This window comes from Tinamus guttatus, unplaced genomic scaffold, assembly GCF_059628265.1.
Source record: "Tinamus guttatus ecotype Peru unplaced genomic scaffold, ASM5962826v1 Tinamus_guttatus_pri_ptg001439l, whole genome shotgun sequence".
NCBI classification, from domain to species: domain Eukaryota; kingdom Metazoa; phylum Chordata; class Aves; order Tinamiformes; family Tinamidae; genus Tinamus; species Tinamus guttatus.
Genome location: NW_028289973.1, coordinates 16,336 through 31,087, shown reverse-complemented (window position 1 = coordinate 31,087; position 14,752 = coordinate 16,336). Strand labels below are relative to the sequence as shown.

Here is a 14,752-nt window from a genome sequence, read left to right as displayed (position 1 = left end):
ATGGGGACGCAGGTGACACCGGTGACACCATTGGGGACATTGGTGACACCATTGGTGACACCATTGGTGACACTGGGGACTCCCAAGGGCCATGGGGACACGTTTGGGGACCCCATTGGGGACATTAACGTTAATGTGACTGGTCTGGGGACCCCGGGTGACATTGGGGACACCATTGGGGACATCAGTGACACCATTGGTGACACCATTGGGGACACTGTGGGCTCACAAGGGCCATGGGGACACATTTGGGGACCCATTGGGGACATTAATGTTAATGTGACTGGTTTGGGGACCACAGGTGGCATTGGGGACACCATTGGGAATATCAGTGACACCATTGGGGACATCAGTGACACCATTGGGGACATCCGTGACACCATTGGTGACACCATTGGTGATACCAGGAGCTCACAAGGGCCATGGGGACACGTTTGGGGACCCCATTGGGGACAATAACATTAATGGGACTTGTCTGGGGACCATGAGTGGCATTGGGGACACCATTGGGGACATCAGTGACATCATTGGTGACACCGTTAGTGACACTGGGGACTCACAAGGGCCATGGGGACATGTTTGGGGATCCCCTTGGGGACATTAACATTAATGTGACTGGTCTGGGGACCACGGGTGACATTGGGGAAACCATTGGGGACATCGGTGACACCTTTGGGGACACTGGTGACACCATTGGTGACACCATTGGTGATACCAGGAGCTCACAAGGGCCATGGGGACACGTTTGGGGACCCCATTGGGGACAATCACATTAATGGGACTGGTCTGGGGACCACGGGTGACATTGGGGACACCATTGGGGACATCAGTGACACCATTGGTGACACCGTTGGTGACACCGGGGCTTCACAAGGGCCATGGGGACACATTTGGGGATCCCCTTGGGGACATTAACATTAATGTGACTGGTCTGGAGACCACGGGTGACATTGGGGGCACCATTGGGGACATCGGTGACACCTTTGGGGACACTGGTGACACCATTGGTGACACCATTGGTGATACCAGGAGCTCACAAGGGCCATGGGGACACGTTTGGGGACCCCATTGGGGACAATAACATTAATGTGACTGGTCTGGGGACCACGGGTGACATTGGGGACACCATTGGGGACATCAGTGACACCATTGGTGACACCGTTGGTGACACCGGGGCTTCACAAGGGCCATGGGGACACATTTGGGGACCCCCTTGGGGACATTAACGTTAATGTGACTGGTCTGGGGACCACAGGTGACATTGGGGACACCATTGGGGACATCAATGACACCATTGGGGACATCGGTGACACCATCGGTGACACCATTGGGGACACTGGGGACTCACAAGGGCCATGGGGACATGTTTGGGGATCCCCTTGGGGACATTAACATTAATGTGACTGGTCTGGAGACCACGGGTGACACCGGTGACACCATTGGGGACATCAGTGACACCATTGGGGACATTGGTGACACCATTGGTGACACCATTGGTGACACTGGGGGCTCACAGGGGCCATGGGGACACGTTTGGGGACCCCATTGGGGACATTAACATTGACGTGGCTGTTACGGGGACCGCGGGTGGCACCGCTGGGGACCCGGGTGACACCATTGGGGACATCAGTGACACTGTTGATGACCCCATTGGTGACACTGGGGGTTCACAAGGGCCATGGGGACTGGTTGGGGAACCCCATTGGGGACGTTAATGTTAATGTGACTGGTCTGGGGACCATGGGTGGCATTGGGGACACCATTGGGGACATCAGTGACACCATTGGTGACACCATTGGGGACACCATTAGTGATACCAGGAGCTCCCAAGGGCCATGGGGACACATTTGGGGACCCCCTTGGGGACATTAACGTTAATGTGACTGGTCTGGGGACCACGGGTGACACCGCTGGGGCCATCGGTGACATTGGGGACACCGTTGGGGACAGGAGTTCATGAAGGCCACCGTGGACCTGGCCGACCTGGCGGGGCTGCAGGTGGCCCTGGGCCGCCACGCGGGGAAGGGGGAGCTCAAGATCATGGTGGCCGCCATGGGCTGGGCCACCGCGGAGCTGGTGACATCGCGGTGGGGCCTGGGGACGTGTGGGGACATGTGGGGACATGGGGGGGGACTGGGGGTGTGGGGACATGGGGGGACATGGGGACATGGGGGGACGTGGAGGGACATGGGAGGATATGGGGACATGGGGGACAATGGGGTCATTGGGGACATGGGGAGACATGGGGGAGACATGGGGGGGGACTGGGGACATGGGGGGACACTGGGGGTGTGGGGACATGGAGGGACATGGGCGGACATGGGGATATGGAGGGACATTGGGGACATGGGGGACAATGGGGACATTGGGGACATGGAGGGAAATGGGGGACGTGGGGGGACATTGGGGACATGGGGGGACATGGGGACACGGGGGGGACGTGGGGACATTGGGGGACATGGAGGGACATAGGGACTTGGGGGGACATGGAGGGAAAATGGGGACATGGGGGGACACGGGGGGATGTGGGGACATGGGGGACAATGGGGTCATTGGGAACAGGGAGGGACATTGGGGACATGGAGGGACATTGGGGACATGGGGAGACATGGGGACATGGGGGACACGTGGGGACATTGGGGGACATGGAGGGACATGGGAGGCATTGGGGGACATTGAGAGACGTTGGGGACGTGGGGGGACATTGGGACATGGAAGGACAGGGAGACTTGGGGGGACGTGGGGACATTGGGGAGCATGGAGGGACATGGGGGGACATGGGGGACACGGAGGATATGGAGACATGGGGGACAATGGGGTCATTGGGGACATGGAGGGACATTGGGGACGTGGAGGGACATTGGGGACAGGGGGGGACATGGAGGGACATGGGGACATGGGAGGATATGGGGACATGGGGGAACATGGGGACATTGAGGGACATGGGGACATGGGAGGATATGGGGACATGGGGGACAGTGGGGACATGGGGGACATGGAGGGAAATGGGGGATGTGGGGCGACATAGGGGACATGGGGGGACATTGGGGACATGGGGGGAGAATGGGGAGTCATGGGGGGCCATGGGGGACATGGAGGGACATTGGGGCCATGGGGACATTGGTGCCATTGGTGCCATTGGTGTCCCTGTCCCCAGCTGTGTCCCGCTCTGGGTCGGCGCTCGGGGCATCGAGTTCGACTGGCGCTACCTGCAGATGGGGCTGGACTCCAACATCAGCCTGGTGAGGCCCCAAACACCCCAAAACACGCCAAAACGCACCCAAAACACCCTGAAACGCACCCAGAACACCCCAAAACACCCCAAAATGCACCCAAAACACCCCAAAACGCACCCAAAACACCCAAAGCACCCCCAAAATGCACCCAAAACACCCCAAAACACCCCAAAACACACCCAAAACACCCTGAAACGCGCCCAAAACACCCCCAAACGCACCGAAAACACCCCAAAACACCCCCAAAACACCCCAAAACACCCCAGAAATGCCCCAAAACACCCTGAAACACCCTAAAATGCACCCAAAACACTCCAGAAACATCCCAAAATGCACCCAGAACACCCCCAAACACCCCAAAATGCACCCAAAACACCCTGAAACGCGCCCAAAACACCCCCAAACGCACCGAAAACACCCGAAAACACCCCAAAACACCCCAGAAATGCCCCAAAACACCCTGAAACACCCTAAAATGCACCCAAAACACTCCAGAAACACCCCAAAATGCACCCAGAACACCCCCAAACACCCCAAAATGCACCCAAAACACCCTGAAACGCACCCAAAACACCCTGAAGCGCACGAAAAACACCCCGAAACACCCCAAAACACCCCAAAACGCACCCAAAACACCCTGAAGCGCACGAAAAACACCCCGAAACACCCCCAAAACACCCCAAAACGCATCCCGAACACCCCAGAAACACCCCAAAACACCCCAAAATGCACCCAAAACACCCCAGAACACCCCAAAACACCCTGAAACACCCTAAAATGCACCCCAAACACTCCAGAAACACCCCGAAATGCACCCAAAATGCACCCTGAACGCCCCAGAAACACCCCCAAACACCCCAAAATGCACCCAAAACACCCCAAAACACCCTGAAACACATGAAAAACACCCCAAAACACCCCCAGAAAACCCCAAAATGCACCCTGAACGCCCCAGAAACACCCCAAAACACCCCAAAATGCACCCAAAACACCCCAGAAACACCCCAAAACACCCTGAAACACCCTAAAATGCACCCAAAACACTCCAGAAACACCCCGAAATGCAGCCAGAACACCCCAAAACACCCTGAAACGCACCCAAAACACCCTGAAGCGCACGAAAAACACCCCGAAACATCCCCAAAACACCCCAAAACGCACCCTGAACACCCCAGAAACACCCCAAAACACCCCAAAATGCACCCAAAACACCCCAGAAACACCCCAAAACACCCTGAAACACCTTAAAATGCACCCCAAACACTCCAGAAACACCCTGAAACGCACCCAAAACACCCTGAAACGCACCCAAAACGCCCTGAAACACACCCAAAACACCCTGAAACACATGAAAAACACCCCAAAACACCCCAAAAAACCCCAAAACACCCCAAAATGCACCCAAAACACCCAGAAACACCCCAAAACAGTCTGGAACACCCAGAAACACACCAAAAACACCCCAAAACACTGCAGAAACACCCCCAAAAGAGCCTGGAACACCCTGAAACGCACCCAAAACACCCCAGAAACACCCCAAAACACCCCAAAATGCACCCAAAACACCCTGAAACACCCCCAAAACACACCAAAAACAGGCTAGAACACCCTGATACATCCCAAAACACCCCAAACACCCCAAACTCACCCTTGAACACCCCAAAACACCCTGATACGCACCTAAAACACCCAGAAACACCCCAAAACACCGTGAAACACTCCCAAAACAGCCTGGAACACCCCAAAACACACCCAAAACCAGCACAGAACACCCCAAAACACCCCAAAATGCACCCAAAACACACCAAACTCACCCCAGAACACCCCGAAACACCCCAAAACACCCTAAAATGCACCCAAAACACCCCAGAAACACCCCAAAACACCCTGAAACACCCCCAAGACAGCCTGGAACACCCCAAAACACACCCATAAACAGCACGGAACACCCCGAAACACCCCAAAACACCCCAAACTCACCCCAAAGCACCCTGAAACACCCCAAAACACGCTGATACACAGCAAAAACACCCAGAAACACCCCAAAACACCCCGAAACACCCACAAAAGAGCCTGGATCACCCCAAAACACACCCCAAAAAAGCATGGAACACCCTGAAACACCCCAAATGCACCCCAAACACCCCAGAAACACCCCAAAACACCCTGAAACACCCTAAAATGCACCCAAAACAGCCTGAAACGCGCCCAAAACACCCCCAAATGCACCGAAAACACCCCAAAACACCCCAAAACACCCCCAAAACACCCAAAACACACCCAAAACACCCCAGAAATGCCCCAAAACACCCTGAAACACCCTAAAATGCACCCAAAACACTCCAGAAACATCCCAAAATGCAACCAGAACACCCCAAACACCCCAAAATGCACCCAAAACACCCTGAAACGCACCCAAAACACCCTGAAGCGCACGAAAAAACACCCCGAAACACCCCCAAAACACCCCAAAACGCATCCCGAACACCCCAGAAACACCCCAAAACACCCCAAAATGCACCCAAAACACCCCAGAAACACCCCAAAACACCCTGAAACACCCTAAAATGCACCCCAAACACTCCAGAAACACCCCAAAATGCACCCAAAACACCCTGAAACGCACCCAAAACACCCCAGAAACACCCCAAAACAGCCTGGAACACCCAGAAACGCACCAAAAACACCCCAAAACACTGCAGAAACACCCCCAAAACAGCCTGGAACACCCCGAGACGCACCCAAAACCCCCAGAAACACCCCAAAACACCCCAAAATGCACCCAAAACACCCTGAAACACCCCCAAAACACACCAAAAAACGGCTAGAACACCCTGATACATCCCAAAACACCCCAAACACCCCAAACTCAGCCTTGAACACCCCAAAACACCCTGATATGCACCAAAACCACCAGAAACACCCCAAAACACCGTGAAACACTCCCAAAACAGCCTGGAACACCCCCAAAACACACCCAAAACCAGCACAGAACACCCCAAAACACCCCAAAATGCACCCAAAACACACCAAACTCACCCCAGAACACCCCGAAACACCCCAAAACACCCTAAAATGCACCCAAAACACCCCAGAAACACCCCAAAACACCCTGAAACACCCCCAAGACAGCCTGGAACACCCCAAAACACACCCATAAACAGCACGGAACACCCCGAAACACCCCAAAACACCCCAAACTCACCCCAAAGCACCCTGAAACACCCCAAAACACGCTGATACACAGCAAAAACACCCAGAAACACCCCAAAACACCCCGAAACACCCACAAAAGAGCCTGGATCACCCCAAAACACACCCCAAAAAAGCATGGAACACCCTGAAACACCCCAAATGCACCCCAAACACCCCAGAAACACCCCAAAACACCCTGAAACACCCTAAAATGCACCCAAAACAGCCTGAAACGCGCCCAAAACACCCCCAAATGCACCGAAAACACCCCAAAACACCCCAAAACACCCCCAAAACACCCCAAAACACACCCAAAACACCCCAGAAATGCCCCAAAACACCCTGAAACACCCTAAAATGCACCCAAAACACTCCAGAAACATCCCAAAATGCAACCAGAACACCCCAAACACCCCAAAATGCACCCAAAACACCCTGAAACGCACCCAAAACACCCTGAAGCGCACGAAAAACACCCCGAAACACCCCCAAAACACCCCAAAACGCATCCCGAACACCCCAGAAACACCCCAAAACACCCCAAAATGCACCCAAAACACCCCAGAAACACCCCAAAACACCCTGAAACACCCTAAAATGCACCCCAAACACTCCAGAAACACCCCAAAATGCACCCAAAACACCCTGAAACGCACCCAAAACACCCCAGAAACACCCCAAAACAGCCTGGAACACCCAGAAACGCACCAAAAACACCCCAAAACACTGCAGAAACACCCCCAAAACAGCCTGGAACACCCCGAGACGCACCAAAACCCCCCAGAAACACCCCAAAACACCCCAAAATGCACCCAAAACACCCTGAAACACCCCAAAACACACCAAAAAACGGCTAGAACACCCTGATACATCCCAAAACACCCCAAACACCCCAAACTCAGCCTTGAACACCCCCCAAAACACCCTGATATGCACCAAAACCACCCAGAAACACCCCAAAACACCGTGAAACACTCCCAAAACAGCCTGGAACACCCCCAAAACACACCCAAAACCAGCACAGAACACCCCAAAACACCCCAAAATGCACCCAAAACACACCAAACTCACCCCAGAACACCCCGAAACACCCCAAAACACCCTGATATGCACCAAAAACACCCAGGAACACACCAAAACACCCTGAAACACCCCCAAGACAGCCTGGAACACCCCAAAACACACCCATAAACAGCACGGAACACCCGAAACACCCCCAAACACCCCAAACTCACCCCAAAACACCCTGAAACACCCCAAAACACGCTGATACACAGCAAAAACACCCAGAAACACCCCGAAACACCCCGAAACACCCACAAAGAGCCTGGATCACCCCAAAACACACCCCAAAATAGCACGGAACACCCCTAAATACCCCAAATGCACCCCAAACACCCCAGAAACACCCCAAAACACCCTGAAACACCCCCAAAACAGCCTGGAACACCCCAAAACACACCATAAAAAAGGCACGGAACACCGCTGTAACACCCCAAAATGCACCCAAAACACCCCAAACTCACCTCAGAACACCCTGAAACACCCCAAAACACCTTGAAACGCACCCAAAACACCCCCAAAATGGCCTGGAACACCCCAAAATACACTCCAAAACAGCACGGAACACCCCAAAACGCCCCAAACTCACCCCAAAACACCCTGATACACACCAAAAACACCCAGGAACACACCAAAACACTCCGAAACACCCCCAAAACAGCCTGGAACACCCAAAACACACCCCAAAATAGCACGGAACACTCCAAAGCACCCCGAAACACCCAAAATGCAACCAAAACACCCCAAAACAGCCTGGAACAGCCCAAAACACACCCAAAAAAGGCACAGAACACCCCAAAACACCCAATACATCCAAAACACTCCAAACACCCAGAAACACCCCCAAAACACTCAAACTCACCCCCAAAACACCCTGAAACACCCCAAAACACCCCAAAGTCACCACAGAATAGCCAGAAACACCCCCCAAATGCCCAGAAACGCACCGAATACACCCCAAAACACCTGAGAAACACCCCCAAAACACCCCCCAAAACCTCAAAATCACCCCAAACACCTCAAATCATCCCAAAACACCCTGAATTACCTCAAAATGCCCCAAAACACCCCAAAATCACCCCAAAACACCCCAAAACGCCTACAAACACCCCATACACCGCCAAAACACCGCAAATTACCCTAAAACACCTCCCAAATTACCCCAAAACACCCCAGAAACATCCACAAAACCCCCGACACCTGAAATTACTTCAAGACACCCCAAAACAACCATAAATCACTCCCAAAAGACCCCAAATAACTCCCAAATCACCCCCAAACACCCCAAAATACCTCAAAATACCCCAAATGACTCCCAAACAGCGCAAATTACCCTAAAACAGCTCCAAAATCGCCCCAAAACACCCCAGAAAAACACTCCAAAACACACCCAGAACACCCCAAATCACCCCAAAGTCACCCGCAAACACCTCCAAATTTCCCAAAGTACCCCCAAAACACCCAAATCACCCCAAAACGCCCCAGAACACCCCATACACCTCCAAAACACCCCTAAACACCCCCAAATCGCCCCAAAACACCCCGAAATGCCCCCAAAACACCTAAAACTGCCCCCAAATGCCCCCAAATCTCCCAGAATTGCCCCAAATGCCCCCAGGTTGTTACAACCCCCCTTTGTTGTCACCCCCCCATCCATGGTGGCCTTGTCACCCGCTGCCGGGTGTTGTTGTCACCCTGTCCCCGGTGCTGCGGGTGACACTGGTCCCCGTGACCCTCCCCATTAGGTGTCGCTGCCGTCCGGGTGTTGGTGTCACCGGTAACCGGGTGTCGCTGTCACCCGGTGCCGGGTGTTGGTGTCACCGCGCCAGGTCCAACACGTGTCCCTGGCCCCCATTGTCCCCCAGGTGTCACCCCACGCAGCGGGTGTTGTTGTCACCCGTGTCTGGGTGTCCCTGTCACCCCCTCAGGGCCAGCACGTGTCCCCCGTCCCTGTCACCCTGTGTCCCGGTGTTGTTGTGTCACTGTGTCCCGTTGTCCCCAGGCGCAGTGTCCCTGGGGTCATTGTCCCTATTATTGTCGCTGTCATTGTCATTGTCCCCAAGTGCAGCACGAGGCCCTGGTGTCCCCATTGTCCCCATCATTGTCCCCAGGTCCAGCACGTGGCCCTGGTCTCACTGTCACTGTCATTGTGTCATTGTGTCATTGTCACTGTCATTGTCCCCAGGTGCAGCACGTGGCCCTGGTGTCATTGTGTCCCCATTGTCCCCATTGTCATTGTCCCCAGGTGCAGCACGTGGCCCTGGTGTCATTGTCCCCATCATTGTCCCCGTTGTCCCCAGGTCCAGCACGTGGCCCTGGTGTCCCCATTGTCCCCGTTGTCCCCATTGTCCCCATCATTGTCCCCAGGTGCAGCACGTGGCCCTGGTGTCATTGTCACTATCGTTGTCCCCATTGTCCCCATTGTCACTGTCATTGTCCCCAGGTGCAGCATGTGGCCCTGGTGTCATTGTGTCATTGTGTCACTGTCCCCATTGTCCCCATTGTCCCCATCATTGTCCCCAGGTGCAGCACGTGGCCCTGGTGTCATTGTCACTATCATTGTCCCCATCGTCCCCATTGTCACTGTCATTGTCCCCGTTGTCCCCAGGTGCAGCACGTGGCCCTGGTGTCACTGTGTCACTGTCATTGTCCCCATTGTCCCCATTGCTCCCGTTGTCCCATTGTCCCCGTTGTCTCCATTGTCCCCAGGTCCAGCACGTGGCCCTGGTGTCACTGTCATTGTGTCATTGTCCCCATTGTCCCCGTTGTCCCCATTGTCCCCGTTGTCCCCAGGTCCAGCACGTGGCCCTGGTGTCCCCATTGTCCCCATTGTCATTGTCATTGTCCCCATCATTGTCCCCATTGTCCCCAGGTGCAGCACGTGGCCCTGGTGTCATTGTGTCACTGTCATTGTCACTATCATTGTCCCCATCATTGTCCCCGTCATTGTCCCCAGGTGCAGCACGTGGCCCTGGTGTCCCCATTGCCCCCATTGTCATTGTCATTGTCCCCGTCATTGTCCCCAGGTCCAACACGTGGCCCTGGTGTCACTGTGTCATTGTCCCCGTTGTCCCCATCATTGTCCCCATCATTGTCCCCATTGTCCCCATCATTGTCCCCAGGTCCAACACGTGGTCCTGGTGTCCCCATCATTGTCCCCATTGTCCCCAGGTCCAACACGTGGCCCCAGTGTCATTGTCCCCATTGTCATTGTCCCCGTTGTCCCCATTGTCCCCATCATTGTCCCCATCATTGTCCCCGTTGTCCCCAGGTCCAACACGTGGCCCTGGTGTCACTGTGTCACTGTCATTGTCCCCATTGTCCCCATTGTCCCAGGTCCAACACGTGGCCCTGGTGTCCCCATCATTGTCCCCATCATTGTCCCCAGGTCCAACATGTGGCCCTGGTGTCATTGTCCCCATTATCATTGTCCCCGTTGTCCCCATTGTCCCCATCATTGTCCCCATCATTGTCCCAGGTCCAACACGTGGCCCTGGTGTCACTGTGTCATTGTGTCACTGTCATTGTCCCCATTGTCATTGTCATTGTCCCATTATCCCCAGGTCCAACACGTGGCCCTGGTGTCATTGTCCCCATTGTCATTGTCATTGTCCCCAGGTCCAACACGTGGCCCTGGTGTCATTGTCCCCATTGTCCCCATTGTCCCAGGTCCAACACGTGGCCCTGGTGTCATTGTGTCACTGTCATTGTCCCCATCATTGTCCCCATTGTCCCCATTGTCCCCATTGTCCCCATCATTGTCCCCAGGTCCAACACGTGGCCCTGGTGTCCCCATTGTCCCCATTGTCATTGTCATTGTCCCCATTGTCCCCATTGTCCCCATTGTCCCAGGTCCAACACGTGGCCCTGGTGTCATTGTCCCCATTGTCATTGTGTCACTGTCATTGTCCCAGGTCCAACACGTGGCCCTGGTGTCATTGTGTCACTGTCATTGTCCCCATTGTCCCCATTGTCCCAGGTCCAACACGTGGCCCTGGTGTCATTGTCATTGTCCCCATTGTCCCCAGGTCCAACATGTGGCCCTGGTGTCCCCATTGTCCCCATTGTCATTGTCCCCATTGTCCCAGGTCCAACACGTGGCCCTGGTGTCATTGTCCCCATCATTGTCATTGTCCCCATCATTGTCCCAGGTCCAACACGTGGCCCTGGTGTCACTGTGTCACTGTCATTGTCCCCATTGTCCCCATTGTCCCCATTGTCCCAGGTCCAACACGTGGCCCTGGTGTCATTGTGTCACTGTCATTGTCCCCATTGTCATTGTCATTGTCCCCATTGTCATTGTCCCCATTGTCCCAGGTCCAACACGTGGCCCTGGTGTCCCCATCATTGTCCCAGATCCAACACGTGGCCCTGGTGTCATTGTGTCATTGTCCCCGTTGTCATTGTCCCCATTGTCCCCATTGTCCCCATCATTGTCCCAGGTCCAACACGTGGCCCTGGTGTCATTGTCCCTGTTATCATTGTCCCCATTATCATTGTCCCCATTGTCATTGTCATTGTCCCAGGTCCAACACGTGGCCCTGGTGTCCCCATTGTCCCCATTGTCCCCATCATTGTCCCAGGTCCAACACGTGGCCCTGGTGTCACTGTGTCACTGTCATTGTCCCCATTGTCCCCATTGTCATTGTCATTGTCCCAGGTCCAACACGTGGCCCTGGTGTCACCGTGTCACTGTCATTGTCCCCATTGTCCCCATTGTCCCAGGTCCAACACGTGGCCCTGGTGTCACTGTGTCGTTGTCCCCATCATTGTCCCCATCATTGTCCCCATTGTCCCAGGTCCAACACGTGGCCCTGGCCTCCCTCCTCTGGCTCTCCTCCCGCCACGACCTCCCCCCCCGGCTCCGCCCCCCCCTGGGGCTGCTGCTGCTGCTGGGCGGATACCGGGGCTTCCTGGCGCAGTGAGGGCGGGGCTTAGCGCGGGGGGGCGGGGCCTAACGAGGGGCGGGGCCTGGCCCGGGGGCGGGGCCTGGGGCTGCTCCCTGGGGGGTAATGGGGCTTCCTGGCGCAGTGAGGGCGGGGCCCAACGGGGGGCGGGGCCTAACGAGGGGCGGGGCCTAACGGGAGGGTGGGGCCTAACGAGGGGGCGGGGCCTGGGACTGCTCCCTGGGGTGGATACCGGGGCTTCCTGGCGCAGTGAGGGCGGGGCCTAACGGGGGGCGGGGCCTGGCCCGGGGGCGGGGCCTGGGGCTGCTCCCTGGGGCGGATACCGGGGCTTCCTGGCGCAGTGAGGGCGGGGCCTAACGGGGGGCGGGGCCTAACGGGGGGCGGGGCCTGGCCCGGGGGCGGGGCCTGACGTGGGGAGAGGGCAGGGGGCTTCCTGGGGGGGGGGTAATGGGGCTTCCTGGCGCAGTGAGGGCGGGGCCTAACGGGGGAGGGGCCTAACGAGGGGCGGGGCCTGGGGCTGCTCCCTGGGGTGGATACCGGGGCTTCCTGGCGCAGTGAGGGTGGGGCCTAACGGGGGCGGGGCCTAACAAGGGGCAGGGCCTGGCCCGGGGGCGGGGCCTGGGGTGGATACCGGGGCTTCCTGGCGCAGTGAGGGCGGGGCTTAGCGCGGGGGGCGGGGCCTAACGGGAGGGTGGGGCCTAACGAGGGGGCGGGGCCTGACGTGGGGAGAGGGCAGGGGGCTTCCTGGGGGGGGGTAATGGGGCTTCCTGGCGCAGTGAGGGCGGGGCCTAACGGGGCGGGGCCAGAGGGGGCGGGGCCTGACGCGGGGGGCGGGGCCTGACGCGGGGGAGGGGCCTGGGGCCGCTCCCTGGGGGGGGTAATGGGGCTTCCTGGTGCAGTGAGGGCAGGGCCTAACAGGGGGCGGGGCCAAAGGGGGCGGGGCCTAACGGGAGGGTGGGGCTAACGAGGGGGCGGGGCCTGGGGCTGCTTCCGGGGGGGGGGGGGGAGGTAATGGGGCTTCCTGGTGCAGTGAGGGCGGGGCCTAAGGGGGCGGGGTCTAAGGAGGGCGGGGCTTAACGGGAGGGTGGGGGCTAACGAGGGGGCGGGGCCTGGGGCTGCTCCCTGGGGGGTAATGGGGCTTCCTGGCGCAGTGAGGGCGGGGCTTAGCGCGGGGGGCGGGGCCTAACGAGGGGCGGGGCCTGGCCCGGGGGCGGGGCCTGGGGCTGCTCCCTGGGGTGGATACCGGGGCTTCCTGGCGCAGTGAGGGCGGGGCTTAGCGTGGGGGCGGGGCTTAACGGGGGCGGGGCCTAACAGGGGGCGGGGTCTGGTGCTGCTACCGGGGCTTCCTGGCACAGTGAGGGCGGGGCCTAACGGGGCGGGGCCAAAGGGGGCGGGGCTTAACGGGGCGGGGCCAAAGGGGGCGGGGCCTGACGTGGGGAGAGGGCACGGGGCTTCCTGGGGGGGGGTAATGGGGCTTCCTGGCACAGTGAGGGCGGGGCCTAATGGGGGGCGGGGCCAAAGGGGGCGGGGCCTGACGCGGGGGGCGGGGCCTGACGCGGGGGAGGGGCCTGGGGCTGCTCCCTGGGGGGGTAATGGGGCTTCGTGGCGCAGGGAGGGCGGGGCTTAACGGGAGGGTGGGGCCGAAGGAGGGGCGGGACCTGGGGCTGCTCCCGGGGGGGGGGGAGGTAATGGGGCTTCCTGGCGCAGTGAGGGCGGGGCCTACCGTGGGGGCGGGGCCTAACGCGGGGCGGGGCTTGGAATGAAGGGGCGGGGCCTAAAGGGGGCTGCTGGGGGGGGTCATAGCGCAGTGGGCCCGGGGTGCAAAAGGGGGCGGAGCCTGGAGGGAGAGGGCGGGGCCTGGGAAGGGGCGTCCCCCTGGGCCGAGGCCGGGGTGGGCGGGGCCTGGAGGGCGGGGCTGGGGGCGGAGCTTGACCCTAAGGGGGCAGGGCTTGTCCGGGGGGGGGGGCACCCCGGGCTGGGGGGAGGAGCTTGTGGAGGGGGCGGGGCTCGGGGGAGGGGGCGGGGCCTCCCATTGGGCTCCTGTGGGGGGGGGGGGGTTATTGGGTGCAGCCGAGTGGGAGGGCGGGGCCTCCCACTGAGACCCCGCCCCCCCCGTGGCCCCTCCCCCAGGTGGGCGGGGCAAGCGCTGGGCCTGGGGCCGTGGGCGGCCCTGGGGGTCCGGGCGGGGCTGGCGGCCGCCCTGGGCCTGGGGGCCCTGCGGCTGCTGGTGACGCTGCTGCCGGCGCCCGAGCGCTGACGTCATCGGTGACGTCATCGGTGACGTCATCGGTGACGTCATCGCCGCTGATGTCATCGTTGGTGAGGTCATCAATAAAAGGCGACAATAGAAAG

General features: G+C 58.2%; 1 protein-coding gene across 1 annotated transcript; it reads left to right on the top strand.

The window, feature by feature from the left end:
- Positions 1 to 1,936: 1,936 nt before the first annotated feature.
- Positions 1,937 to 14,702, top strand: LOC148590332 (BOS complex subunit TMEM147-like). The gene is made up of 4 exons (XM_088539159.1): positions 1,937 to 2,087; positions 3,158 to 3,242; positions 12,293 to 12,414; positions 14,531 to 14,702. Exons 1-4 carry the CDS (start codon positions 1,957 to 1,959, stop codon positions 14,655 to 14,657), a joined length of 465 nt encoding a protein of 154 aa, XP_088395285.1. The 5' UTR covers positions 1,937 to 1,956; the 3' UTR covers positions 14,658 to 14,702.
- The last annotated feature ends 50 nt before the right edge of the window (positions 14,703 to 14,752 follow it).

Excerpts from the sequence above, each read along its gene's own strand:
- LOC148590332 (XM_088539159.1), top strand. The coding sequence starts at position 1,957 with ATGAAGGCCACCGTGGACCTGGCCGACCTGGCGGGGCTGCAGGTGGCC. Across the intron at positions 3,243-12,292 it reads TGGACTCCAACATCAGCCTG|GTCCAACACGTGGCCCTGGC; the intron begins GTGAGGCCCCAA and ends CCATTGTCCCAG. Across the intron at positions 12,415-14,530 it reads TACCGGGGCTTCCTGGCGCA|GTGGGCGGGGCAAGCGCTGG; the intron begins GTGAGGGCGGGG and ends CCCCTCCCCCAG.